General features: G+C 54.8%; 2 protein-coding genes across 5 annotated transcripts in view; one reads left to right on the top strand and one right to left on the bottom strand.

The window, feature by feature from the left end:
• The first annotated feature begins 691 nt into the window (after window positions 1-691).
• DAP3 (death associated protein 3) lies at window positions 692-18177 on the top strand. 4 transcript variants are annotated; one of them, XM_084276608.1, is made up of 14 exons: window positions 692-748; window positions 2120-2167; window positions 4922-5044; window positions 8032-8133; window positions 8872-8980; window positions 9573-9665; window positions 10088-10218; window positions 10903-10983; window positions 11768-11926; window positions 12855-12914; window positions 13560-13649; window positions 13809-13926; window positions 14019-14139; window positions 14607-14634. In XM_084276608.1, exons 2-13 carry the CDS (start codon window positions 2126-2128, stop codon window positions 14102-14104), a joined length of 1194 nt encoding a protein of 397 aa, XP_084132734.1. In that variant the 5' UTR covers window positions 692-748; window positions 2120-2125; the 3' UTR covers window positions 14105-14139; window positions 14607-14634. The 4 variants fall into 4 exon arrangements, with proteins under 4 accessions (XP_084132734.1, XP_084132733.1, XP_084132732.1 ...); XM_084276607.1 differs by lacking the exon at window positions 692-748 and adding an exon at window positions 1698-1782 and having other exon boundaries at window positions 14607-14636; XM_084276606.1 differs by lacking the exons at window positions 692-748; window positions 2120-2167; window positions 4922-5044; ... (8 more) ...; window positions 13809-13926; window positions 14019-14139 and adding exons at window positions 14256-14336; window positions 14419-14527; window positions 14728-14803; ... (8 more) ...; window positions 17188-17306; window positions 17850-18177 and having other exon boundaries at window positions 14607-14661.
• A 140-nt stretch (window positions 18178-18317) lies between these two features.
• GON4L (gon-4 like) overlaps window positions 18318-24490 on the bottom strand; it is a gene marked incomplete at its 5' end in the record, with an annotated part of 31087 nt that continues 24914 nt past the window's right edge. The window contains 7 exons of the mRNA XM_084276604.1: window positions 18318-18924; window positions 19360-19462; window positions 20300-21038; window positions 21818-22025; window positions 22482-22595; window positions 22838-22957; window positions 23273-23416. Of these exons, the coding sequence (XP_084132730.1) occupies window positions 18775-18924; window positions 19360-19462; window positions 20300-21038; window positions 21818-22025; window positions 22482-22595; window positions 22838-22957; window positions 23273-23416 (1578 nt within the window). The 3' untranslated portion in view covers window positions 18318-18774. The remainder of the gene's footprint in view (window positions 18925-19359; window positions 19463-20299; window positions 21039-21817; window positions 22026-22481; window positions 22596-22837; window positions 22958-23272; window positions 23417-24490) is intronic.

Below are 24490 nucleotides of genomic sequence, written 5' to 3'. Positions count from 1 at the left end.
CCCGGCGCGGGCCCGGCTGTCAGGGATCCCCCGCCCCGCTTCACGCGAGGGCCCCGCCGGGGTCCCCCCCGCTCCGCTCCGGGCGCGGGCCCTGCCTGGGCCCCCCCCCGCGCCCGCCCGCCCGCCGCGGCGATGCCTCTCGCCCGCCGGCGGGGCCCCCCGGGCGACGCGGCGGGGATGCGGGGCAGCGCGCGCCTCGGCGCCGGTGCGGGGCGGGGCGGCCCCCGCGGCGGCTCCCCGGCCAGGCTCCCCTCCCCCCGGGCTCCGGGCCTGAGGCGGTCCCAGTCCCCGCCCGCCTGCCGCCCGCCCGCCCGCCCGCCCGCTCGCTCGCTCGCCCGCTCCTCACCGTGTCAGCGACAACACGGCCGGGGCCGAGGACGGGCTCCTCCGCGCCGCATCTTCCCGGCCGCCCGCGCGGACGGGGCCAGGGCGGGACCCGGACCGACCGGCCGCCGTTTCGGCCCTGCTCCGAGCCGAGGCAGCGAAACCAAAATGGCGGCGGCTCCTGCTCCACCGCGAGCGAGCGCCCGGCGCCCCGCCTGCCCCGCGCCCGGCCCCGCCCCCGCCCGGCCCCACCCCCCCCGGCGCTGGCCCCGCCCCCCGCCCAGCCAGGGCTACCGCGGGCTCAGCGGTGGGCGGGGCCCGCGTCATCGCGCCGCGCGCCGCCTGGCCCTGCGCGGGACCCGTACCGGCCGCGCGTCATCTTCGGTCTCTCGCGCAGCGGAGCCCGTCACGCGGCGCGTCCGCGGTGAGTGCGGGGCCGGCCCGGGCCGGGCGGCAGCGATCGCCGCCCGCGGGGCCCGTCTCCGAGGCCCGGCAGCGGCGGGGGGGGGGGGGGGGACGACGGGTGACGGGACTCGGCGGGCGGCCGTCGGGGCCGCGGGCCCGGAGGAGCGTCCGGTCCCCGGGACAGGCCGAGCTCCAGCTGCCCCGCGTTCCCCTCGGGGCTGCCGGGAGCTGCCGCCGCTTTGGGCCCAGCGGGAGAGCTGGGGGAAGGGGGGGCGGGCAGGGCCCCAGCCGGCCGCGCGGGTCCCGGCTGCCCGGGGGTGCTCCGGTTGTCTCCGTCGCCTGCGTGGCTGGTGGGTGGCGGCAGCAGCCCGGGGCCGGCGGTGCTGGTTCGGTGTGGGGAGGCCTGGGGAGTCCCGGGTGTCCGCAGCGCTCTGAGTGAGTTCTGGTGGGAATCACAGGGGGTGCACGTTGTGCATCTGCTCCACCCCCTGCAGCGAGCAGGGACATCCTCACTGCACCAGGGAGCTCACAGCCCCATCAAGCCTGGCCCTGGATGTCTCCAGGGATGGGGCCTCCACCCCCTCTCTGGGCAGCCTCTTCCAATGATCCACCGCCCTCAGAGGGAAGAACTTTCTCCCAATACCCAACCCTTTTCTACTTTAAAACCCTCACCCCTCATCCAATCACTCCATTCCCTTGGGAACAGTTCTTCCCCAGGAATTGAGAAAACAGCCCCTCCCCCCCAGCTCTCCCCCCTCCCCCCAGCTCTCCTGGAACTGGAGCTTGTTTTCCCTGTGTCTTGTGCCCTGGTTGTCATTATTTTCTCTCAGGAACCTGGTAGGAAGAATCCCTTGAATCCTGATGAGATCTAACTCATTTACTTAACTTTTCCCCTCTGTTTTTCTGCATCACAGTTACTCAAGTGGTTTTTTTTTTTTCTGGCTTCTTTCTCCTGTGGTAGTCAGAGATGGGCTGAGCAGCAGATAGCTGATTAAGATGAAGCCACAACAAGAGAAGCTCCTTCAGCACCTGCAGTATTCCAGGTTCTTCAAAGTAATCACTGTGTAGCCCTTGCTCTTAACACCTCAACAAGCCAAACAGATGCCCTTTCCCAGTAAAAAACCCTGTCTTCCTCACTAGGGGAATGAAATTTCTTTACTTGTAAAGCAAGTTTTTGTTTCCAAATGTCTCTCTGAAAAAAGGCACCATCATTTATGTACTATTTTTCTATTAGGCAAATGATGCTGTGTACCATTAGTCAGTCACAAGGATTATCTCTGTGTTGTGGCAGTTAGTTGTGTGAGTTCAGACTCTTTGGGCAGGAAGAATTCTCTCCCAGTGTGAGATAATTCATAAAAAAATGGGAAAAAATCCACTTTTGTCTTTGCAGGAAAAAATGCTGAGAAGTCTGAAAGGACTCGTGTGCCATCCTCTGCAGGTAAGCCCTGGGACAGCACCGTGCTGCTGCCAGTATTGCACAGGGTCACAGGATCAGAGGGGTTGGAAGGGACCCCCAGAGCCCATGGGGTCCAACCCCCTGCCAGAGCAGGGTCCCTGGGACAGGGCACACAGGTCGGTGTCCAGACGGGGCTGGAATCTCTCCAGAGAAGGAGACTCCACACCCCCTGGGCAGCCTGTCCCAGGGCTCCCTCACCCTCACTGGGGAAAAGTCTTTCCTATACTCCAACTTGCAGCATTTGCCCCTTGTCCTGTCCCCACAGACCACTGAGAAGGGACTGCCCATGTCCCCCTGCATCCCATCCTTCAGATACTGATAAACATTCATAAGGTCCCCCCTTAGTCGTCTTCCCTCCAGGCTGAACAGCCCCAGCTCCCTCAGACAAGTGAGATGATTTCACTCAGGAAGCTGTGAGATGAAACACATGAGCTCACTCACAGCTCACACTTCTTCCAGGAGTGGAAGAAATGTCTATTAAAAAGGGGAGATGAGGTGCTCAGGGATCTGGTTCAGCACAGGATGGGAACAGTTGGACTTGATGATCTTAAAGGTCTTTTCCAACCTGGTGATCTGGTAGAGCATTTCAGCTCTTCACTCTGCTGTTGCCTTCTAAAAGCTTTGTCCCTAGTTCACAGCGATCTGCCACTGCTGGAGATGATGGCTGTGTAATTCCCTGTTTCCGGAGCTCAGCTCCTGGTTGTAGGGTGCTGGATTTCTGATGGCAGCCTTTAGGAATTCAACAGTCTTTTCTAGAGACTGAAGATCTGTGGAATCGTGTAGGAAGAGCTCCACCTTACGGCACATGACTTTGGCGATTAATCACTGGGGTACCACGTGATGTTGCTGCCATTTCAGGGCTGTGAGGGAGATGACTCCATCCTCTGGCAGTGGAAACTCACTATAAATCCACTTTATGGGATGAGCATGAACTGTGGTAAAAGATGATGTGAAAATGTGAGAACCTTGTGGAGAAGTTTCTGGCATCCTGTGTGAAGCCAGGGGGATCAGTGCTGAGCTGCTGCCTCCTGTTCAGGAGGAGGGACTGAGTGGAGGGCTGGAGCAGCTCCCCTACGGAGAGAGGCTGAGGCAGCTGGGCTGGGGCAGCCTGGAGAAGAGAGCAGGTCGAGGTGGCATGCAATACAGAACTCTTTGCAATTAGAATAGAACCTCATCATTAGAACATAAATTCATCAGGAAAAAGCACACTCTCCAGAGCCACGTTCCATGTTCAGATGCCTGCTGCTGAACCTGTTCCCATTTGCTTAAGTCTTCTACCACCTTACGTCATCTAGAGCCACGGCTGTACCTGGAAGCCTCAAGACTGCCCAAGTGCAGCCACTGTGGTCTTACTCCTGCAAACTTCCCACAACGTTTCCTCCTAGATTGATCAACAGTAGCTGCTACCCTGAAAATTCAAGCTGTCTGGTAATCCATAACCACCTGACTCACTGAGGGCTCAGCGTGGTGCTGCCCCACTGTTTGATATGACATCCCCTGCACTGGTCCTCCTAACCTGTGTCCCTGCACACAGCCTCTCATTACACCACCACCACGGCTGAGAAACTCAAACAGCCAGCTGAGCTGATTAATTCTTCTCTCCAACAGACAGGCTGCTGAAGCAGTGCCTGGAAAGCCTAGCCAAAATAGGCAAGAAAGGGAGTAGCAAAAGGACAAGTGGTTTATTATGTTATAAGGAAAGCAAATATGAGCATTTGTCAATGAATAAACCAAAGTGTATCCTCCAAACACAGGCTGTGGCCACAGCAAGCAAAGCTGAAAGCCACCCTCCCTGTTACTGACTGGAACAGTTGCAAGCTCCACTGTAAACACAGCGAGTCCTTTCCTATTTTGTCTGTCTGCAGAGGTGAGAGGAGCCAGGAAGTGAAGTTTAGAGACAGGAACAGCTGTTTCAGTTCTCCACGGCATGATGCAATGCTGCTGTCATCTGAGGTTCCTCAGGAGGGGGTCAGCTGGAAGCTGGGGGGGCTCAGGAGAAAGTATGAAGTTGGATCACACCACATCCCATGTTAAATGCACAGTGGACTCCAGAACCAGCACGTCAGCATTACTTGTTTAGGGGAAGGAATTAAATTGGCCTGTAGCCAGCACTAGATACCCACAGAACAAATTAGTGCAACGTAAATGTGGAAGATGACTAGATAATCACTGCCTTCACCACTGAGAGGGGTCAGAGGAGCCACGGGGATGCTCAGAGGGCTGGAGCAGCTCCCCTACGGAGAGAGGCTGAGGGAGCTGGGCTGGGTCAGCCTGGAGAAGAGAAGGCTGTGGGGGGACCTCACTGCAGCCTCCCAGTCCCTGAAGGGAGCAGAGGAACAGGAGGGGAATGGGCTTGTTAAAGGGTGGATAATGGCAGGACAAGGGGGATGGGGTGAAGCTGGAGGAGGGAAGGGGGAGAGGAGAGATTGGGGGGAAGTTCTGTCCAGAGAGAGTGGTGAGGGGCTGGAAGGGGCTGCCCAGAGGGGGGGTGGGTGCCCCGTCCCTGGGGGTGTTCAAGGCCAGGTTGGCTGGGGCCCTGGGCAACCTTGTGTAGCTCCAGGCCTGGAGGTTGGTGTCCCTGCCCGTGGCAGGGGGTTGGAGCTCTGTGACCCTTGGGGTCCCTCCCAACCCAGACCAGTCTGGGATTCTATGATTCTACTTGGATTTTTTTACTGGTAATCTTTGACTGCTGCTAAGTTTGTTGCCTGTTTGTTGTCTGCCCTTTTCTTTCCTCAGTTACACCATTCCTATGCCCTCCAGACAGCAGCCAAGGTCTGCTCAAGTTCTGCTGTCACCCAGGATGCCCAAACACCAGTGGAAAGACCAAGAGCTGTTTTCTATACGAGCGAGAACGACCCGGTGAGTTACTGCCCAGATTGTCCCTGTCAGACAGCAGGGGCTGGAATGCCATCAGTCTGTCTGCAGACAGGCTGGAGCCAGGAGCAACAACTGGATCCTGCTGTTGTAGTAAACCTGTGGGAAAGGGGGATGCAGGCATAACAACAGCCAACCAGGCTGTGGTCTCCAGCCTGAAGGAAAACAGGCCCTGGCTGTGCCATGGGTTTAAACAAGACCTGTGCCTGAGAGCTCCTGGGGATGAGTATTGATTCCTCCTCTGTAGTTGCATAGATGAGTTAGGCTGTGCATTGTAGAAGCTGAGATGCTGCTTAGCTTGTCATCAGACACCATTAATTTCAACTCCAGGGTTATTATTCCCTGAGTAACCTCCCCAAATTGGCTCTGAAGGGGGATAAAAAACACACCCCAGATGACCTCAGCACAGCACAGCTCTCCAGCATCATCATTCCAGCCTCACACTCTCCGTCTCAAGCACAAAATGAAGTGGAATAAATGAATGGAATGAGCCTTTGAGGTGCTTTTCTGCTGCCTCTGTAATTGGAGTCTTTTCAATCCTGATTCCTCTGGGGTCTCTATGGAAACAGCAGCATGCAGATGATCTTACTCACGTGATGTGAGTGTCTCTATAGATTGCACAGAAGAGTCCAGATGGCAAGGATTGTCCCCACTGTCCTGTGCCTGCCATTGATGTTGCCAGGCAACTGGCTTTGGCACTCTTGACTTTACGTGCCTGATGTTTGGTGACAACCCCCATGGCTTATTCATCCATCAGCCCAGCGTTCCTCAGGCTAGCTCCATCACCAGACCTGATGGCTCTGCCTGCACCCAGCCTCCTGCACCATCAAGTCCCATTAAAAAATGGATTAAGAAGAGCAGATGAAAAGTAAATTTTTTAATAAGGCTCCATTAGCAATACTCAGGGTGACTAAACATGAGGGTAAAGATACTGACCCAGCTCACCTGTGGAGGAGCTGAAGAGTGAAGGAATTTGCCCAAGGTTATGCAGCAAGTCGTGGATGAAACAGAGTGGAGATGACCTCTGGAGTACTGCTCTTCTGTTCCAGGCTGTAGATCATGCTGCTGTGCAAGAACAGGGATGGTGTTAGTCTGTGTCCCATGTGTGGGAAGATTCAAGGAACTGGGAAAAGCAGAATACTCATGGTACAAGCAGGCATCAGTCAACTGTGTGGGTGCAGCTGCTCACACGGCTTCATGTGAGCACAGCAGGCAGGGCAGCAGAGCTCATCACTGGACTGGGCACTGGGGAGGCTGCGGCTCCAGTGCTGGGTCCAGTTCCGGGCTCCTCAGCATCAGAAGGACATTGAGGTCCTGGAGCGAGTGCAGAGAAGGGCAGCCAGGCTGGGGAAGGGGCTGGAGGGCAAATCCTCTGAGGAGCAGCTGAGGGAGCTGGGGGTGCTGAGCCTGGAGAAGAGGAGGCTGAGGGGAGACCTTCTCCCCACCTCCCCTGCCCTGCCAGGAGGGTGCAGAGAGGTGGGGGATGGTCTCTGCAGCCAGGGGACAGGAGATGGGACAAGGGGCAATGGGCTCAAGCTGCCCCAGGGCAGGGGCAGAGCAGATGGGAGGGGAAAGCTCTTCCCTGGCAGAGTTGTGGGGCTGTGGCACAGGCTGCCCAGGGAGGGGCTGAGTCCCCTTCCCTGGGGGTATTTAACAGAGGGGAGATGAGGTGCTCAGGGAGCTGGGTCAGCACAGGGTGGGAATGGTTGGACTTGAGGAGCTTAAAGGGCTTTTCCAACCTGGTGATTCTGTAATCACATCTTTTCCCCCCATTCATTCATTCTGGTCAAACCATTTGTCAGCCAGACTGCCCAGGTGAGTGACCAAGCCCACACCAGTACTGTCTCATCTGTTTGGGCCTCAGCAAATTAAGCCCTGAGTCTACACCAAAGTTAATAAGGGAAACCAGGAAAGTCTGGGTCAGACCCCAAACCTGACCTGGCAGGAATGACTGCTGCTTCTTTCTGACTACTTTTCCTGGATCATTTTACATTCTGATTCCTTCTCAATCAAAATGGAAGAGACTGACATGCAAAAGAACACAGAGATTTAATTTTTACTTTAAATGCACAGAAGAGGGCAGAAAGTGCAGAGCAACATGTGATTTAAGCTTCAAAGCTTGACACAAAGCTTCTAAAAAAGAAAAACCCCAAACCAGAGAAAGCTTGGCACAAAAGTTGCTAGAAGTCACAAAGAAATGCTGCAGAACTGTGTGTACTGTCCTAATTGTGCAAGAATTGAGTAGAGCAAGAGTAAATAAATGCTGAAGTATTGCATGGTAGGAAGGTAGAAGGATGAAGGGAGAAAAGAAGGATGCATAACAGGGTGTGAAATGCATTATCTACTTTACAGACACCAGTAAGAGCTGCTTCTTAGAGTGCAGAGTCAGAGACCTCAGGGTAATGGCTACAAATAAACGCAGAATGGAGAAGCAACCACTTCCTTATGCCACAACAAGGGACTTGAAATCAGTGCCTCAGGAAACAGACTTTAACAACCACTACCAGTTACAAAGGCAAATGGAATACTGGGAAATACTACTGTGAGACAGAAAAGACCAAAGCAGAAAACATGATTCTGTTGCAGACTTAATTTGAATCGATCAGATGACTCAGAAGGGGGTGGTCCTGCTGGTAAGGTGCTGTGGTGACCAGAAACACAAGTAATAGGACAAAGAAAAGTCTCAATAAAAGTCACAAAGTGTAGGGCCACCACTGCCTGCCCATGGGACTCATGGTTTGTACACAAGCTCAAGGCAGCCCCTAGTTGCTCAGTGCCAGGTAGGACATCCTTCCTGGCCTGGGCATCTACCAGTAGAGTCCTGACATGCCAGTTCTCCTGCCCCTCCATCAGCAGACCGTTGCTCTGATTGAGCATTCCCTCCCTTGTCCCATTCTCACAGCCCTTCTGTAGCCAGAAAAAACAGCACCAGACTTGCCCAGAGTGTCACAGTTTGCATTTTACCTTCCCAGGCCAACCACACAGCCCAGCACGAAGGTCGGCACTACAGCATCCCGCTGGAGGAGGTGAAGGCTGTGTTTCCTCATGGGCTGCCCCAGCGCTTCCAGCAGCAGGTACAGCTTCTTAGAGCTCATTTGTAGGGAGCAGACTGGGATGGACTGGAGCCATTGCTTCCCTGTGATGCTTTCCTGCTGGGATAAGGGAGAGAGAAGTGCTGCAAGAACACAATTCCTGGTCCTGCTGTGTTAGTTTTCTACATCTGAGAGGTGTCAGTTGACCTGAGCAGCGTGGTGCTGTCAGGATTTCACCTTAAGCAATGCTTTATCCAGTATTTTTTTGTCTCCAACTTGTTACTCTGTAATTAAGGACAGAAATACTTTCCCCAGTTGGTATGAAAGGGGCTGCCCCATGAAAGAATTTATATTGGCAGGAACAAAACCAGCTTCTTGGTGTCTGTTGTGAGACAGGTCGTGCTGTGGCTGGGTCAGGCTTTGTAAGCACCCAGTTCAGGAGCAGGTTTCTTGCCTGTGAGTAATTTTAGGTGGGTGGCTTTTGGCAGGCTGGTTGGCCTCTACTCTGTTTCTGGGAAGGTGATGGAACAGTGAATCCTGGAAAGCATTTCCAGGCACACAGAGGACATGAAAGCGATGGGACAGCCAGAGTGGCTGCAGCACAGGGAGATCACGCCGGCCCAACCTCATAAACCTCCCTGGTGATGTGACTGGCCTGGACAAGGGGAGAGAAGGGGACACTCAGCCCCTGCTCAGGGCCAGCCAGAGAGGGAGTCACGTCAGGATCAGCTGCACAAACCAGCACCCAGCTTCTTGTTCACCTCCTGTTCCTTTCCTCAGATTAAGACCTTCAATGAAGCCTGCCTGATGGTGCGAAAACCAGCTCTGGAACTGTTCACTTACCTGAAGAGCTCCAACTTCACACACCCAGCTGTCAGATATGTCATCTGTATCTTATAATCACTTAATTAAATGCAAGGAGGTGAGGTTTTTTGGTAGATCATAGACTGGTCTGGGTTGGGAGGGACCCCAAGGGTCCCAGAGCTCCAACCCACTGCCACAGGCAGGGACACCAACCTCCAGGCCTGGAGCTACACAAGGTTGCCCAGGGCCCCAGCCAACCTGGCCTTGAGCACCCCCTGGGACGGGGCACCCACCACCAGATGAGGGTGATGTTTTGATGCTATGCTGACCACTGTGGTTTAGTCTTCAGGAAGTGGTTCTGCCACATCTCTCTTGTCAGCAAAGATGCTCTTGAGAAGGTCATGAACCTTGTGTCCTTTCATTTTAAGTCAGATTCCACTTGTAGCCCAGACCCACAAATAGGACTCTCAGCAGAACTAAGGGAAGGGGAATCACCAGTGGGGTGGGAGGATACAGAGAGGAACAACTCTTCAGGCTAGCTTTGCTGCTGAACAAGAGCATGGTGGAACACCATCCTGGCTTTTAAAACCTTTGAACTTCCTTTGTGCCTTTTGCAAAAGGATAAATCCAAGCGGGGTTGTTTTTCTGGAGACTTTCCTTGACAGTTCATGTTGGAGATGGTGAGAGGGGAACAGGGAAAACCATGACTCTGTGCCACGTGGTTCATTACTGCACAAGGCAAGGCTGGCTGGTGCTGCACATCCCAGATGGTAAGAACACCAATGCTGTCTGCATCCCTACATCAAACACTCTTGCTGATCCAGTGTGGGATAGAATTAAATGTAGGATGGATTAAATGTAGGGTGGGCCACAGCAAGTTTTTCCCATAGCAGAGAAAACTGTATTTTATAAAGCATTATTTTTGGGGGGGTTAAGTAGAGCTTAAGAAGTTACTTTCAGATGCTCTCACACACTTATAGCTCATCTTTCCACCCCCACTCTACAGGAGTGTGACAGATGTGCTGTGTGTGTCTGTGTGAGCTCTGTTCCCATGGGAGAGAGGGGCCACTGAGGGTGGTAGCAGAATAAGGATGAGAGATACAAACATACACCCCACCCCCCAGCTCATACAACTGTTCTGACTTTACCAAACCCCCCCAAAACTACCCACAATGGTTTTCTTTCTTAACAGCTCATCTCTGGGTGAAAAACTGCAGGGAGCTTATGCAGTCTTCCTATAAGAAGGAGCGGCTGGATCAGCCTTTGCAAGCTTCCACCTGGCTCAAGAACTTCAAGACCTCCAACGAGCGCTTCCTGAGAGAGGTGTGTAGAGCTGAGAGGTTGTTCTGGTCAGTAGTGAAGACCTACCTATGGGATCATCTCTCAGGGATGGCACGTGGTTCCTGGTGCTGAGTGCCCTGACACAGGATCACAGGGGTGGGAAGGGACCTCCAGATACCATCCAATCCACCCCCCTGCCAGAGCAGGGTCCCTGGGACAGGGCACACAGGTCGGTGTCCTGATGGGGCTGGAATCTCTCCAGAGAAGGAGACTCCACACCCCCTGGGCAGCCTGTCCCAGGGCTCCCTCACCTTCAGCATCTCTGTCCCTCCTCTGGACTCTCTCCAGGAGATCCCTGGCTGGTTGATCCCAGGGAGCCCAGCACTGGACACAACACTCCAGTGGGGCCTGGCCAGGGCAGAGCAGAGGGGGAAGATCCCCTCCTGTGACCTGCTGCCCACACTCCTCCTGATGCCCCCAGGATCCCATTGATACGAACTCCAGATTTGCTCATTCCCCACAAACACTTCCCAGATCATCCTGCAAACACCCCCAAACCCCACCCGTGACTGGGATTCAGGTTTGGAGGAGGATGGCTGTTTGACACCAATGCTTCTTCCAGATTCCACTCTACCCTTTAACACTGGCAACAAACCAGGAATCTCATCATCCAAGCTGCCTTTGCACTATTTACTTCCCAGTTTAATCTCAGTTCTCTTACTTCAGATAAAAACACAGAAGAAATATGTGTGGGGCAAACGAGAGAGCACAGAGGAGGGGAGCCCACTGGGTGAAGTGGTGGAGCAGGTAAGGAACAACAGGTGCTTCTGGTTTGGTCTCACCTTTAATTAGATGAAAACCCCACCCCCTTGTATTTTTAGAACAAATTGCTTCTAAAGATCGTACAATACCAGTTCTTGGAAGGTGTTTCCCTGTCAAAAAGGTGGCTCCACAGACTGTTGTGGAAGCTGTGATGGATCTGTAAAGGAAGCTGTACAGACAGATTGGGTAGAAGAAAAATTAGAAGTTTGAAAGTTCCTACTTGTTCTTCAGCATTGACTGTAGAGCAGATCAAGCAGACTGGTGGGTGTTGGTCATTCCTTCCTTCCCCCTTAGGGTGGGCACTGCCCAAAGTTGCCAGAGTTATGTATGAATAGAATCACAGACTGGTCTGGGAGCCCCAGCTCTGGACACAGGACTCCAGCTGGGGCCTCCCCAGGGCAGAGCAGAGAGGGACAATCCCCTCCCTGTCCCTGCTGCCACCCCTCTGCTGATGGAGCCCAGGATCCCATCGCCCTTCCCAGCTGCAGGAGCCACTGCTGGCTCACGTTGAGTTCCTCATCCCCCATGACCCCCACGTCCTTCTCCTCAGGGCTGCTCCCCAGGAGCTCTTCTCCCAGGCTGTGTCTGTGTCTGGGATTCCTCCTGCCCAAGTGCAACACCTGACACTGGGCAGTGTTGAACCTCATCAGGTTCACCCCGGCCCATCTTTCCAACCTGTCAAGATCCCTCTGGATGGCTCCTTTACTCCTATTGTATCAAATATGAATAAGAATACCAACCTGTGTTGTGTGCCTTTTCCTCCTTAAAGGGTTTAGCTCGTGTGAGGTGTGCCAGCGATGCCGTGGGGGTTGTGCTGAAGGAGGTGAAGGAGCAGTGTCGTCTCGGCTCCTTCCGACTGCTCGTGGCTGTGGATGGTGTCAATGCGCTCTGGGGAAGGACTACGTTAAAAAAGGAAGACAAAAGCCCTGTAAGAAGTGACTGTTCTGGGGGTATTTCTGCATTCCAGCAGCAGGGGAGAACAGGAGAGGGTGTTGTGGTCGTTTTCAGTCCTGTAGTATTCCCTGAAAGATGCTGGCTTGGAGGGACTTAAAGAATCTGTGGTGTGTTTTGGCCATATTTTTACTGGAGAATCATAGAATCCCAGCCTGGTCTGGGTTTGAAGGGACCCCAAGGGTCCCAGAGCTCCAACCCCCTGCCACAGGCAGGGACACCAACCTCCAGGCCTGGAGCTACACAAGGTTGCCCAGGGCCCCAGCCAACCTGGCCTTGAACACCCCCAGGGACGGGGCACCCACCCCCTCTCTGGGCAGCCCCTTCCAGCCCCTCACCACTCTCTCTGCAAAGAACTTCCCCCCAGTCTCTCCTCTCACCCTTCCCTCCTCCAGCTTCACTCCAGCCCCCTTGTCCTGCCATTATCCACCCTTTAACAAGCCCATTCCCCTCCTGTTCCTCTGCTCCCTTCAGGGACTGGGGGGCTGCAGTGAGGTCCCCCCACAGCCTTCTCTTCTCCAGGCTGACCCAGCCCAGCTCCCTCAGCCTCTCTCCGTAGGGGAGCTGCTCCAGCCCTCTGAGCATCCCCGGGACTCCTCTGACCCCTCTCCACCAGCCCCACATCCTCCTTGTGTTGGGCCCCAGCTCTGGGCACAGGACTCCAGCTGGGGTAGAGCAGAGGGACAATCGCCTCCCTGTCCCTGTTTGTTCTCAGAGTAAGAAAAAAGCACGTCTTCTAAGTCTTGTTAGAGTAGGAAAGGTCTGGGTGCTTCTCTGTGTCATGTTATGAAGGCTGAAACAAAACACAGATGATCCTACCAGTCTAATTTAGAGCAGGGGAGGGGGAATTTGCATCTTGACTAGACGCTGCCGGCACAAGAGGTGATACAGCCCATCTCCCACAGGTTTCTCCAGAGGAGCTGACGCTGGTGTACAACCTGAGGAAGATGATGAGGAACGACTGGGTGAGTTCAGTCTGCACCATGGGGCAGTTACTCTCAGTATTAAAGCTACACATTGAACACAGCACGGTTCCTTGGGTAAAGGGGAGCATGACTGTTCAGGGTTCACATCGCAGCTGGTGGTTCTGACATCACCCCAAGAGAGTAAGGACGGGTCAGACAGGTAACAATGGCTTTCTCACTGACCATGCCAAATTCCAACCTGTGTCTTGTGCTTCCCAAGCAAGAGGTATTTAATAATTTCTTTGACTAAATAAACCCCAACAAACCCCCAAACCAGAACTGTTAAACTTTCTTATACGAGGTCAATCCCTGCCGCTTTTCCAATCCCCTGGGGTGTTCTATCTCACAGGTAGGCTTCAGAGTTGAAAGTCTGCAGAGAAGTCTTTCTTAAAGTCTGGTAGTTTCACCTGAAAAGCCATTTGTAGGTAGAAAGGATGGGTTTCAGTGCCAGCATGAGCTGCTGCGTGCAGAGATGGGGTAGCTAAGGTTGGTGTAGCTAGGGACGCTGCAGTGTCTTGTACAGAGCTCTGGGATGGGAGTGGCTACACGGTCAGAGAGAAGCCTCCCTTGCTTCGCACCAGCCCCGTAGCTGTTCCAGAGGTCCAAGATCACAGCTGAGGGGTTTCTCACCTGCCTCTCCCGCAGAACGGAGGTGCTGTTGTGACGACGCTCAGCCAGACCGGCTCTCTCTTCAAGCCCAGCTCTGCCTACCTGCCTCACGAGCTGCTGGGAAAGGTGAGCCCGGGATCACACAGAGCGGCCCAGCCTGGGGGCTGTGCTCCTGGCAGCGCTGCTTCAGCCCAGGCCCCTGGGCCCGCGTCCCAGGGCTCTGCCCACACCGGGCCGGTCCCGCACAGCCCCAGACCAGGCTCGCTCATCCCTGCTCCTTCCCAGGATGGTTTCGATGCGCTGGACCCCTTCGTGCCCGTCCCGGTGCCCAACTACAGCCCGCTGGAGTTCGAGAGCTGCTACCGCTACTACCTGGACCGCAAGTGGCTGCAGCACGAGAAGGGTGAGCGGCGGCGGGGGGCGGGGGGCGGCCAGACGGGCCGGGCCGGGCCGCGCCCTCCCCGCCCGGCCCACAACGCACCTTCTGTCTTGCAGCGCGCACGGAGGACGGCAAGGAGGAGCTGCGGTTCCTGAGCGGCTCCAACCCGCGGCAGCTGGAGCGGCTGGCGGCGCCGCTGTAGCAATAAAGGCCGGAGCGGTGGCCACAGTCCCGCCCGTCAGTGTCCGTGTCCGCGTCCGCCTGAGGCGAGCGGGGCGGGGCGCGGCTGCTGACGCGCATCCGCCTTTTCCCGCCTCTTGCTGCGCATGCGCACTGGGCGCGTCGGCGGCGTGAGCGCGATGCCGGGGGAGGCGGTGACGCTGCAGCTGGGCGGCTACGCGGGCTGCGTGGGCGCGCGCTGGTGGGGGCTGCAGGTGCGGGGAGGGGAGCGGGGGGAGGGAGGGGAGGGGAGGGCGCCCGGGCCGCTGGGTTGACCCGCTGTCCCGGCCCCCGCAGGCCGCCGCGCTGCGCAGCCCCGCCGAGGCCGCGGAGCTCCGCGCCTCCGCGCTGCTCCGCCCCGAGCGGGACGGGCACACGCCGCGCCTGGTGGCGCTGGAGCTGAAAGGTACCGCGGGGAGGGGAGGGCAGGGCAGGGGAGCGGCCCCTGCCGTGACCGGCCCTGCCCTGACCGGCCTCTCTTGCAGGCGGCGCGGGCGCGCTTCCGGCCGGCAACGCGGGCGCGGAGGGGCCGGTAGCATGGTGAGTGCGGGGCGGGGCCGGGGCCGGTGCGGGACCGGCCGCCGCTCCCGCCGCTCTGTGTTGCAGGGACGGGGAGGTGGCCACGTACCTGGAGCAGGGCCCGGCCGGGGGCTCCGCGCCGCGGGACAGCGGGAGCCACACGGTGAGGGCGGGAGGGGGGCGGCCCGAAGCGCTGCCCGGGCCCCGCGGGTGTCGCTCCTGTCCGGTTACGTCACGTTCTCCCCGTCCCGGCTCTTTCCTCAGGGAGACGGTCCCTCCGCCACAGCGGGATGCTCCAGCCCCCCGGCTCAAGGTGCGCGGCCCCGGGGGAGAAGGAAAACCCTTCACCGGCCCCGGAGCGGGGCGGAGGGCTGGGCCCAGGCACTGGACCAGCGCTTGGTCTCGAGCTTAAGCCTCTTCCACCCCCCCACCCCCCCTCCCACAAGCTCAGGGAGGCGGTGGGATGAGGAGGGCCGGGGGCAGGTGCTGGACTTAAGCTTCCTCCACCCCAACACAAGCTGGGGGAGGTGGGGGGATGAGGGCCCTCCGCTCCCAGCAGGATGGGGCAGAGAGCAGCCCCTACAAGCTGGTTCTGGTTTATTATCCACTCCCATCTTGCTCCAGGCACAGCTCCTGCCCCATCTCCACTCATCACGTCCCAGGAGCTTCATGCCAGCAGCAGCACACAGCTCTGGTCCCATCACCTCAACGTGCGCTTGCACCCCAAGAGCGTCTACGTCATCCGTCAGTACATGCAGGACGGGTAGGACCTGACCAGGGGGCTCAGAAGGGGATCTAGGAACAATCCCGAGGGAGTAGAACAAGCTTTTTCCCTCTCCTGTTGTTTCCTTAGGGACTGTGGCTGCCTGGAAGCCTTTGGACAAGGTGAAAGTCTCCTGCAGGACCCTGGCTGCGTAGAGGAGCTGGAAGATCGGCTGCACTTCTACGTGGAGGAGTGTGATTACCTGCAGGTTTGACAGCCACAGCCCAGCTCCTGTTGTCTTTTGAGACGGTTTCTGATGATCATGTAGCATCTCAGATGGTGCCGTCGTGTCACATAGGGGTTTCAAGTCCTCTGTGACCTTCACAACGGCTTCTCTGGAGTGGGGGCCAAGGTGACAGAACTGCTCTACGATGAGTATTCAGGAAAAGGAATCCTCACCTGGGGCTTGACTCCTGTCACAAGTACCATGGGAGTAAGTATACAACCGGGAGGAACTAGACCAGGTGTTGCCTTTGTGCCCAAGCTGGATTAGACCTTTCTTGGCATTTTTAAGATTGTAACAGTTGGATTTCCCCCCCCAGGACTCTCAGAAGAATGTTTACAGACTGATGAACACAGCCCTGGGCATCGTCCATCTCTCCAGGCACAGCTCACTCTTTTGCCCCCTGTCCCTCAGGGGGGGTTTAGGAATCAAGCCCCAACCTCCTGTTACATTTCCATATATAAACTATGACGTACGTACCGTGGGGTCCTTGGTAACAGCCCTGTGCCTGGCTTGGCTTTCAGCTTCTCAGACTGCCACTCCAGCAGCGTTCTCTGCAGCATTACCCTTTGAGCATCAATGAAACACTTCTAAGCAGATTATTTCTCCCTTTTTCACTGTTAGCAGAGACTTAACTGCCAACTTCTCACTCCCAGAACATGCCATACTCTAAAAATTAACTAAAACCTTCCCTTTTTCCCCAGTTTTCAGCAGAGCACTGCCTTCAGTTGTTAACTTGTCCTGTGACTCTTGCACTTGTCAGGCATCCCTGGACTCCCACAGCGGCGCGATCCTGGCAGCAGCGCTCGATACCCTCACTGCTCCTTACAGGCTCTGCTCCTCCCAGGGCTCTATGACACACCTGGCTGAAACGCTTAACTTCTCTGGGAGAAAGGTGAGGACAGAGCACAGCAACCTCAAGTCCTCTACCCGAGCTGTAGGAGGTGGCAGGAGCATGTTTTAGACTGTTGACTCGTCACCCGCTCTCCGATTGACAGGTTGTGGCTGCGTGGGCTTCTCTCCCCTTCCCTGCCCTACGTGGCTGCTCGCTCCCCGACACCTTATGCACCTACCAGCAGCATGTGCCCTGGAAGCTTCTGTCTTCATGGAAGGAGCAGGAGGGCAGCTGCTGCTTTGCTCAAGCTGTTGTGCTACGAGGAGTTTGCAAAGAAAATCACATCAGGTAATCGGTGCTTGAACTGCGCTTTCCCCTTCTGAACTTCCTCCAGTTCTCCTGCGTGGACAAAAGGTTGAGTATCTAGGCAGCTGTAAGACTTTCCAGCCAAAAAAGCAGCTGAGTCACTGATATTCTCAGTCAAATTCCCTGGAAAACCATGAATCAGGGTGTTTTCCTTTGCAGCAGCTGTCCAGGGAAGCAGCCCATCTCTCCGCTCCACACTTGTGTAAGCACCGAGCAGGTGTTGCAGCATTACTTACACACTGTGTATCCTGGGACGTTCAGGTTGGTAACACCCCAGGGGGTTTTTAGTGTTCCCCATCCTAAGTGGAATCTGGAGGTAGAGTGAGTTTTGGTTATGTTTATTCACCTTCTTCCTTTCAGCACAGCCCACGTGCTTGAGCAGCCCTGTAGTACCCTTCCTCCCTACCCCCAGTTTTTCTCTCCTCTTCTGACCAAACAAGGCTTCCTCCAGGACAAACCTCCCAGTTATTCCTCCACAGGTAACAAGTGTCCCTTAAACTTTGCAACTAAGATCATGAGGGTGCAGTCAGGTCTGTAAAATGCAGCCCCAACCCTACACCACTTTTGGGTGTTTCTAGGGCATAAGGAAATAGAAGTGTTTAGCGACACTGACTTTGAGTAAAGCAACTGCTTGCAGAAGTATCCTGGGCTCCATCAGCAGAGGGGTGGCAGCAGGGACAGGGAGGGGATTGTCCCTCTCTGCTCTGCCCTGGAGAGGCCCCAGCTGTGAGATATTGGGGGGGGAAGTTCTTTGCAGAGAGAGTGGTGAGGGGCTGGAAGGGGCTGCCCAGAGAGGGGGTGGGTGCCCCGTCCCTGGGGGTGTTCCAGGCCAGGTTGGATGGGGCCCTGGGCAGCCTTGTGCAGCTCCAGGCCTGGAGGTTGGTGTCCCTGCCTGTGGCAGGGGGTTGGAGCTCTGGGACCCTTGGGGTCCCTCCCAACCCAGCCCAGTCTGGGATTCTATGATTTGGGTAGGGAAACCAGTGTGGAGTGGTACATTTAAACAAAGCTCTTGTTCCCTGCAGCTGTTGACAGCATCCCCGTGCTGGCGGCCCTGCAGTCTTCATCAGGTCTGGCCACGCTCCTCTGCAGCCTGTACAAGGATCTCCAGCAGCTGAACATGCGGCGCTGGACCAGCTTCTTCACTGCTGGGGTGGAACAGGGCGACTTCCAGGAGGCCTTAGAGGAGCTGAGGACTCTGTCCCAGTGCTACGAAACGGGGTTTGGAGCAGAGGATTCCGAAGATGAAGCAGATTCAGACTAACTCAGCTTTATTAGCAGAGAGAGCAGAAGTTAAGAGTATCTTTGAGACCCACTTCCAGAATAAAGGGAATGGCTTTAAAGACACCCCAACTGCTACTTTCTTTTCACCTCAGCAAGATCCCCTTTACCAGGGCTGGCTGCTGTTGTCCAGCCACTCACAGCTGTGGTGTGGAGCTGTTCGTGTTTGGTTTTAACACCCTGCAGAGTGAATTTGCTTTGCCTGTCAAGAGTCAGACCACACAAATAAATACAGAATTCAGATTGTTTCCCCACATACAATCAACACAAGGAGAAAATGTACAAAAAAGATCCCAACCCTGCTGTTTGTTCCCCATGAAACCAGAGATCTTATCATACACTATTTACACTCAAAGGCTGGTGGCCCCATCTTCACCATGGGCCAAGCTCCGTGTCGGCACGCACCACTCCTGTCCCTGCACCACTCCAAGTCCCCACGTGGGGTCTAGAGGATGTTGCTGCTCTAACAGCTCTCCTCACTGCTCATGTTTGGTACAGTGAGAGGTGCAGCTTGGCAGAAGTGAAGCAGGAAAGTGAACAACCAAAAAATGGGGCTGTCTTGAGTACCTGTGCAAATATGTGTCTTTTATCCACTTGTCTAGCAGCAAACTGGTAAGTGACTTCCCTCTCCTCCTGGGGCAGTCAGTAGCTTATCAAACCAGGAGAACCTCAGTCATCAGGTTCTTCCTCAGAAAGCAGAAGGTCTTTGTCTGACAGCTGGTCTGTGTTACTGGTGCTGGTTGCATCTTCCTCATCTTCAGAGCTCCCGTCACAGGACGTATGAAACAGCTTCATCAGTTCTCTGAACCTGTGGGACACCTGAGGGACAAGGGAAGTCTGAGGTGACCCTCACATGAAGCAGAGAGGGGGAAGGTCAGGGTGGTTGTGCTCCTGCATTAAAAACCCCATCACATTTTAGGGGAGGTTGGAGGGGAAAGTGCAGTGGAAGAGCCTTGGCTGGTTCTGTTTCCCTTGCAAGGTTCTGTCCTACCAACTTGCAGGTAAAAAGGGGCAGTTGGGGAAGATTCCCAGGCAGTGAGGAGAGGAAGGTGAGACACAGAACCAGGCTGATGCCTCACAGCCCAAGTAGCTGTGACAGAAGCAGCTCTGGTACCAAACACAAGGTTTCTCTCTGATGCAGCATCAACTCAGGGAGACCAGTGGCAGTAAATCTCCCTCCCCTCCTTCCCTTCCTCCCCCCCTCCTTCCTCAGTCCCTGTGGCAGACACAAGCTCTTCCACCCCAAGCCCTCACCTCACTAGCAGTCTTGTTGCCCAGTTTCTGTGAGATGGCATGGAAGGTTTCCAGATGGGCTCCTTTCTCCTGGCAGGTGGTGAGGATGACTCTGTCAGCCTCCCTACAGAACAGAGTAACAGTGTCAGAAGAGCCAAAACTCAAGAGCTGACAAACTTCAGAGAATCATCAAATCCCAGACTGCTCTGGGTTGGAAGGGACCCCAAGGATCACAGAGCTCCAACCCCCAGCCACAGGGCAGAGCAGAGAGGGACATTCCCCTCCCTGTCCCTGCTGCCACCCCTCTGCTGATGGGGTGATGATTTCACCAGATCAGGGCAGCAGTGAGAGCAAGAGGCTTGTTCCTTACCCCCAACACAAGCCATCGCTCAGCAGAGCTGTGTTTAACCTGGTTTTAAGTCTTTTGAAGAAGACAAAGTAATTTTTCCCAGCCTGAAGCACTGTAACAATGACACTGCCAGGAGCAGACAGCATTTCTCATGGGACTGGGACCTACTGATACTTAAAGGGTCCTATGGGGAGCTGGGAGAGGGGCTGTTCCCCAGGGAGCACAGGGACAGGACACAGGGCGATGGCTTCGAGCTGACAGAGGACAGGGGTAGGTGGGATGTTGGGAAGATCTTTACTCTGAGGAGGGGGAGGCCCTGGCACAGGGTGCCCAGAGAAGCTGGGGCTGCCCCAGGATCCCTGGCAGGGCTCAAGGCCGGGCTGGATGGGGCTGGGGGCACCCTGGGCTGGTGTAGGGGGTTGGAATTAGATGCTCTTTGAGGTCCCTTCCAACCCAGAGTGTCCTATCACAGAGGAAACAAGGCAGGAATATTAAGAGGGGGCAGATGATGTGAGAAAATGGGAATACCAAGTGGAAATCAAGGATAAAAGCTGAAGCCAAACACTGGTTGCAGGAAAGGAAGGACACAAGATATGGTTCAGGCAGATATACCTGGTCCAGAGGACAACCTTCTCCCCAGTTGAGCTGACTTTGCTGTTCTTGGCACACACAGTCGCTTCGGTGACTCGCTGCTGTTGCTGCTCCTCTTCCTTTTGCCCCAGGGCAGCAGTGACCACCCTGTAGTCCAGCTGCTCTGAACGCTGATGCACTTGGAAACAGTTGTTTGACTTCAATGTGCTCTCAGGAGAATTTCCACCAGGGCTCATGTCAGCTGCTTCCAAAGTGTGGTCATCAGGGGCCTGGGAGCTGCAGCTCTTGGCCAGGGTGGGTTTTCTACCCTGTGCTACTCCACCCTGCTTTGCTTCAGGTCTTCTCTCCAGAGGAGAAGGTGGTCCCTCAAAGTCTTTCACACCCAACTCTGAAGCAGGGAGCTCATCTGATGACTCAGAAGGAAGCCCTTCAGTCTGACACAGACTCTTTCCTGAAGAGGCACCAGGAGGAGATGGCAGCAGATCTCTGCTCAGCCCAAGGGCAGCACCTGCATTTCCTCGGTGGTTGAGTCCCTCACTCTCACTTCCCACAGCACAAGGGCAGTCTTTGATTTCCTGAGGTAGTTTGAGAGGAGCTTTTTGTAGGTGTGTCCACCTGGGACCAGCAGCAGAAGGGTCACCATCCTTCACAGTTCTCTCAGCAGCACTGAGACCTGCTTCTTGAACCCGATGCTCAGGCAGTGCAGCTTTTTCAGGAGCCATGTGTCTGCTGGAGACAATCTTCCCTTCCAGGTGAGATCCTGTAAGAAACCCAGGCAAGTTTAGACTTGTTTTAGTAAGAAACACTTACTTACTGTAGAGAATAATGCTGTAAATGAGGAAGAACACAGCTGGGCAGCAGCTTTGTCACTTTTTCTGCAGTTTACCCATCCTGGACCCCACAGAAGGCACTCTGCCAGCAGTGTCAGTCCCTGCTCTGGGTTCCTACAGCCAACTGCTGTGTGAAAGAGTGATGAACACACCACAAAGTGTGTTCCCCAGAATAAAATTCCCCAGTGAAACAGACCTTACTGCTTTGGGCACCCTATTTACAAGCCCCTAAATCAGACCCCAGGTTCATTACATTTAAACCTCTACATTTAACCTCCAGCTGTAGCATCAGGTGAGACAGAAAGATCTCTCTGAGGTTCTTTATCCCACAATAATCACTTCCCCTTCTCTGTACCAGACTGAAGGAGAAACAAGTTAATCTGAAGGAGATATTTAAAGGGCAATTAGAGATGGGGGTGGGGGGGGGGGGTTGAATTGCTGCATTGAAATGTGGTAAAAAAACCCAACTGCATCAGGGACTGGTGGTACTGGTAATCAGATTAGTATGTTAGGGGAGTTTCTACAGTCAGGAAAGTGTGTTTGGAAGAGCATGTTCTGAGCAACCAGACTGGTTGAACACAAGGGAAAAGGTTATTAGGTCTCATTAGCTCAATAAATTGGCATCAGAAAGTTCTGTACTTGTTTTCATTTGCATGTGCCAGTCAGAAGAGGAACAATACACGTCCCTGAACACAAGACTTTCACATACCTGAAGCCAGAGGCTCCACTTTCCTGGATATGGTTTTTGTTCTGCTCTGGACATCCTCCCCCTCATCTCTGCTCTCCAGGTTTTCTTCTGCAGGTTCCTTGGATGCTCCAGAATCTTTCCCTTCAGGCCAAGGAGTCGATTCTTGTTGACCAAGGCCTGCAGTCAGCTCTTGAGAATCTTTATTTTTATAAAATTTGGTTTCACACACCTGCAAATCAATCTACAGTCACACAACTACAGAGGTGGCACATCACCACCAACCCAAGAGCTCCCACAGCATTCCCTGACCCTAGCAAAGGCTTCAGCCTGGCAGTAAGTTTGCATTTAGAGAGCTGAATTGTTTTTATCACTATGAGCAGGCACAGTTCTTTCCCCACAGAGGCCACACAAGCACCTTCCACTTCAAAAACTTATTCTTAACTCCAAGGTGTCCAAACTGCCACCGTTTGGCAGGGCACAGAGGGGCAGGGCAGTACAGCAGGGGAAAGCCAGGTAGTGCAGGCAGAGCTCCCACGCAGGAGGCACTCACTGGTCATCTTTTGATTTCCTTTTCTTCCTCCCCACGATATTTTGGAGACACAAGGACAAAACCATCACCACAGGAGACTCTGAGCAGAACTCTACTTTCCACTCACCCCTCCAGTGACTCGACCTATCAACTAACCTTACTACTACAATGGCTGCAGGTCCTCCTTTTGCTTTTCTTTAGCTTGAGATCGCTACTCCCTTCATGGCAGGAGCACGAACATTCCTTCAGCCCATCTACCCACTCGACCTCCTGGAAACAGACATACTCCAGCTGACAAGAGTGCATGAACACACAGATGACAGGCAGGGGAAGGCTGACCCAAGGGCACTCTGCAAGCACCCAAACTAAAGCCATTACGCCACTAGCAAGCAAAGCACAAGAGAAACATGACAATCCCCTTTCCTCACATCATCTCAGAAACCTTTTATCCTCATGGGCATGCATCTGCTCAGAGGCCAGACATGCAGTCCAGTGAGACAGCCCAGGCCCACCTTGTCATTGTTCTGGCCTCCCATCTCTTTGCGCTTCTTATTCCTGGAGGCTGGATGCATCTTGGGTGGTTCATCCTCCTCTTCTACATCTGGCAAAGACACCTCTTCAAACCCATCAAACTGTAAAAAGAGAGACCAACCAGACAGACATAAAACCTAAAACCTCTACAGCTCTTCCCCCACACAAGCCAAGCTCCCCTCTTTCCCAGGAATTTCTCAACACTGAGCTCCATTCCAGAACATTCCAAGTTCAATTTGGATTTGATGATCTTTAAAGGTCTTTAAAACCCACCCAAACTTGTGAAGTTTGAGCCCACTAACAACTATCCCACCCTGCTGCTTCCCTCACTCTGGAGCAGTCTCAATTTGAGTCCTTCAAGTTCTAACATGTCTTTGCTTTTATCTGTTCTGGTCTTGGAGAAAAGATTGCTCTACCTCATATTCCTTCTCTTCTGTCCAGTTGATCTCCTCAAAGTCTCCCATGCGGCTGGCTGAGGGTCTTAAGTGATCAAAGAACACAGAGAACTCATCCTGCAAGTGGTCATGTCCTTTCAACAGCTGCCACATCTGGGTCTTCAGCTGAAAGAGAGAAATCCAGGGGAAATGGAGCGTTTCATTCCCTGTAGTCACATTCTTAGAGCAACTTCCCAAATTGAGGAGAACATCAAGGCTTATTAGACCTCCAATAAGGAGGTTGATGATACTTGAAGGAGGCTCTTCAGAGGGGTCTGAACAGGCTGGACCGATGGGCTGAGGTTGAACAAGGCCAAGTGCAGAGTGCTGCACATGGGACACAACCACCCCAGGCAGCTCCAGGCTGGGGGAGACTGGCTGGAGAGCTGTCAGGAGAGAAGGACCTGGGGGTGTTGGGTGGCTGCAGGATGAACAGGAGCCAGCAGTGTGCCCAGGGGCCAGGAAAGCCAAGGGCAGCCTGGCTTGTGTCAGGAATAGTGTGGCCAGTGGGGCTGGGGAGGGGATTGTGCCCCTGGACTGGGCACTGGGGAGGCTGCAGCTCCAGTGCTGGGTCCAGTTCTGGGCTCCTCAGCATCAGAAGGACATTGAGGTCCTGGAGTGAGTCCAGAGAAGGGCAACCAGGCTGGGGAAGGGGCTGGAGGGCAAATCCTCTGAGGAGCAGCTGAGGGAGCTGGGGGTGCTGAGCCTGGAGAAGAGGAGGCTGAGGGGAGACCTTCTCCCCACCTCCCCTGCCCTGCCAGGAGGGTGCAGAGAGGTGGGCGATGGTCTCTCAGCCAGGGGACAGGAGATGGGACAAGGGGCAATGGGCTCAAGCTGCCCCAGGGCAGGGGCAGAGCAGATGGGAGGGGAAAGTTCTTCCCTGGCAGAGTTGTGGGGCTGTGGCACAGGCTGCCCAGGGAGGGGCTGAGTCCCCTTCCCTGGGGGTGTTTAACAGAGGGGAGATGAGGTGCTCAGGGAGCTGGGTCAGCACAGGATGGGAGCGGTTGGACTCGAGGATCTTAAATGGCTTTTCCAACCTGGTGATTCTGTGTGTTATTTAGAGCTGGTTCCACAACCAGCACAGAAATACCCCGCCCAAACTCCAGGCAGACTCTGCAGGAGGCACCAAGCTAAAATTTCACCCATGAGATGATAAAAACAAGGTGGTGGTAGCATTGGAGACTCTCACAGGCCAATTGG

This window comes from Gallinula chloropus (genome assembly GCF_964237585.1).
Source record: "Gallinula chloropus genome assembly, chromosome: 29".
In the NCBI taxonomy this organism is placed as follows: Eukaryota; Metazoa; Chordata; class Aves; order Gruiformes; family Rallidae; genus Gallinula; species Gallinula chloropus.
The sequence above is the reverse complement of the archived record's forward strand: the minus strand, read 5'-3'. Positions and strand labels throughout refer to the sequence as shown.

Excerpts from the sequence above, each read along its gene's own strand:
- DAP3 (XM_084276605.1), top strand. The coding sequence starts at position 14,262 with ATGCCGGGGGAGGCGGTGACGCTGCAGCTGGGCGGCTACGCGGGCTGC. Across the intron at positions 14,337-14,418 it reads CGCGCTGGTGGGGGCTGCAG|GCCGCCGCGCTGCGCAGCCC; the intron begins GTGCGGGGAGGG and ends CGGCCCCCGCAG. Across the intron at positions 16,099-16,389 it reads TTCCATATATAAACTATGAC|GCATCCCTGGACTCCCACAG; the intron begins GTACGTACCGTG and ends TGCACTTGTCAG.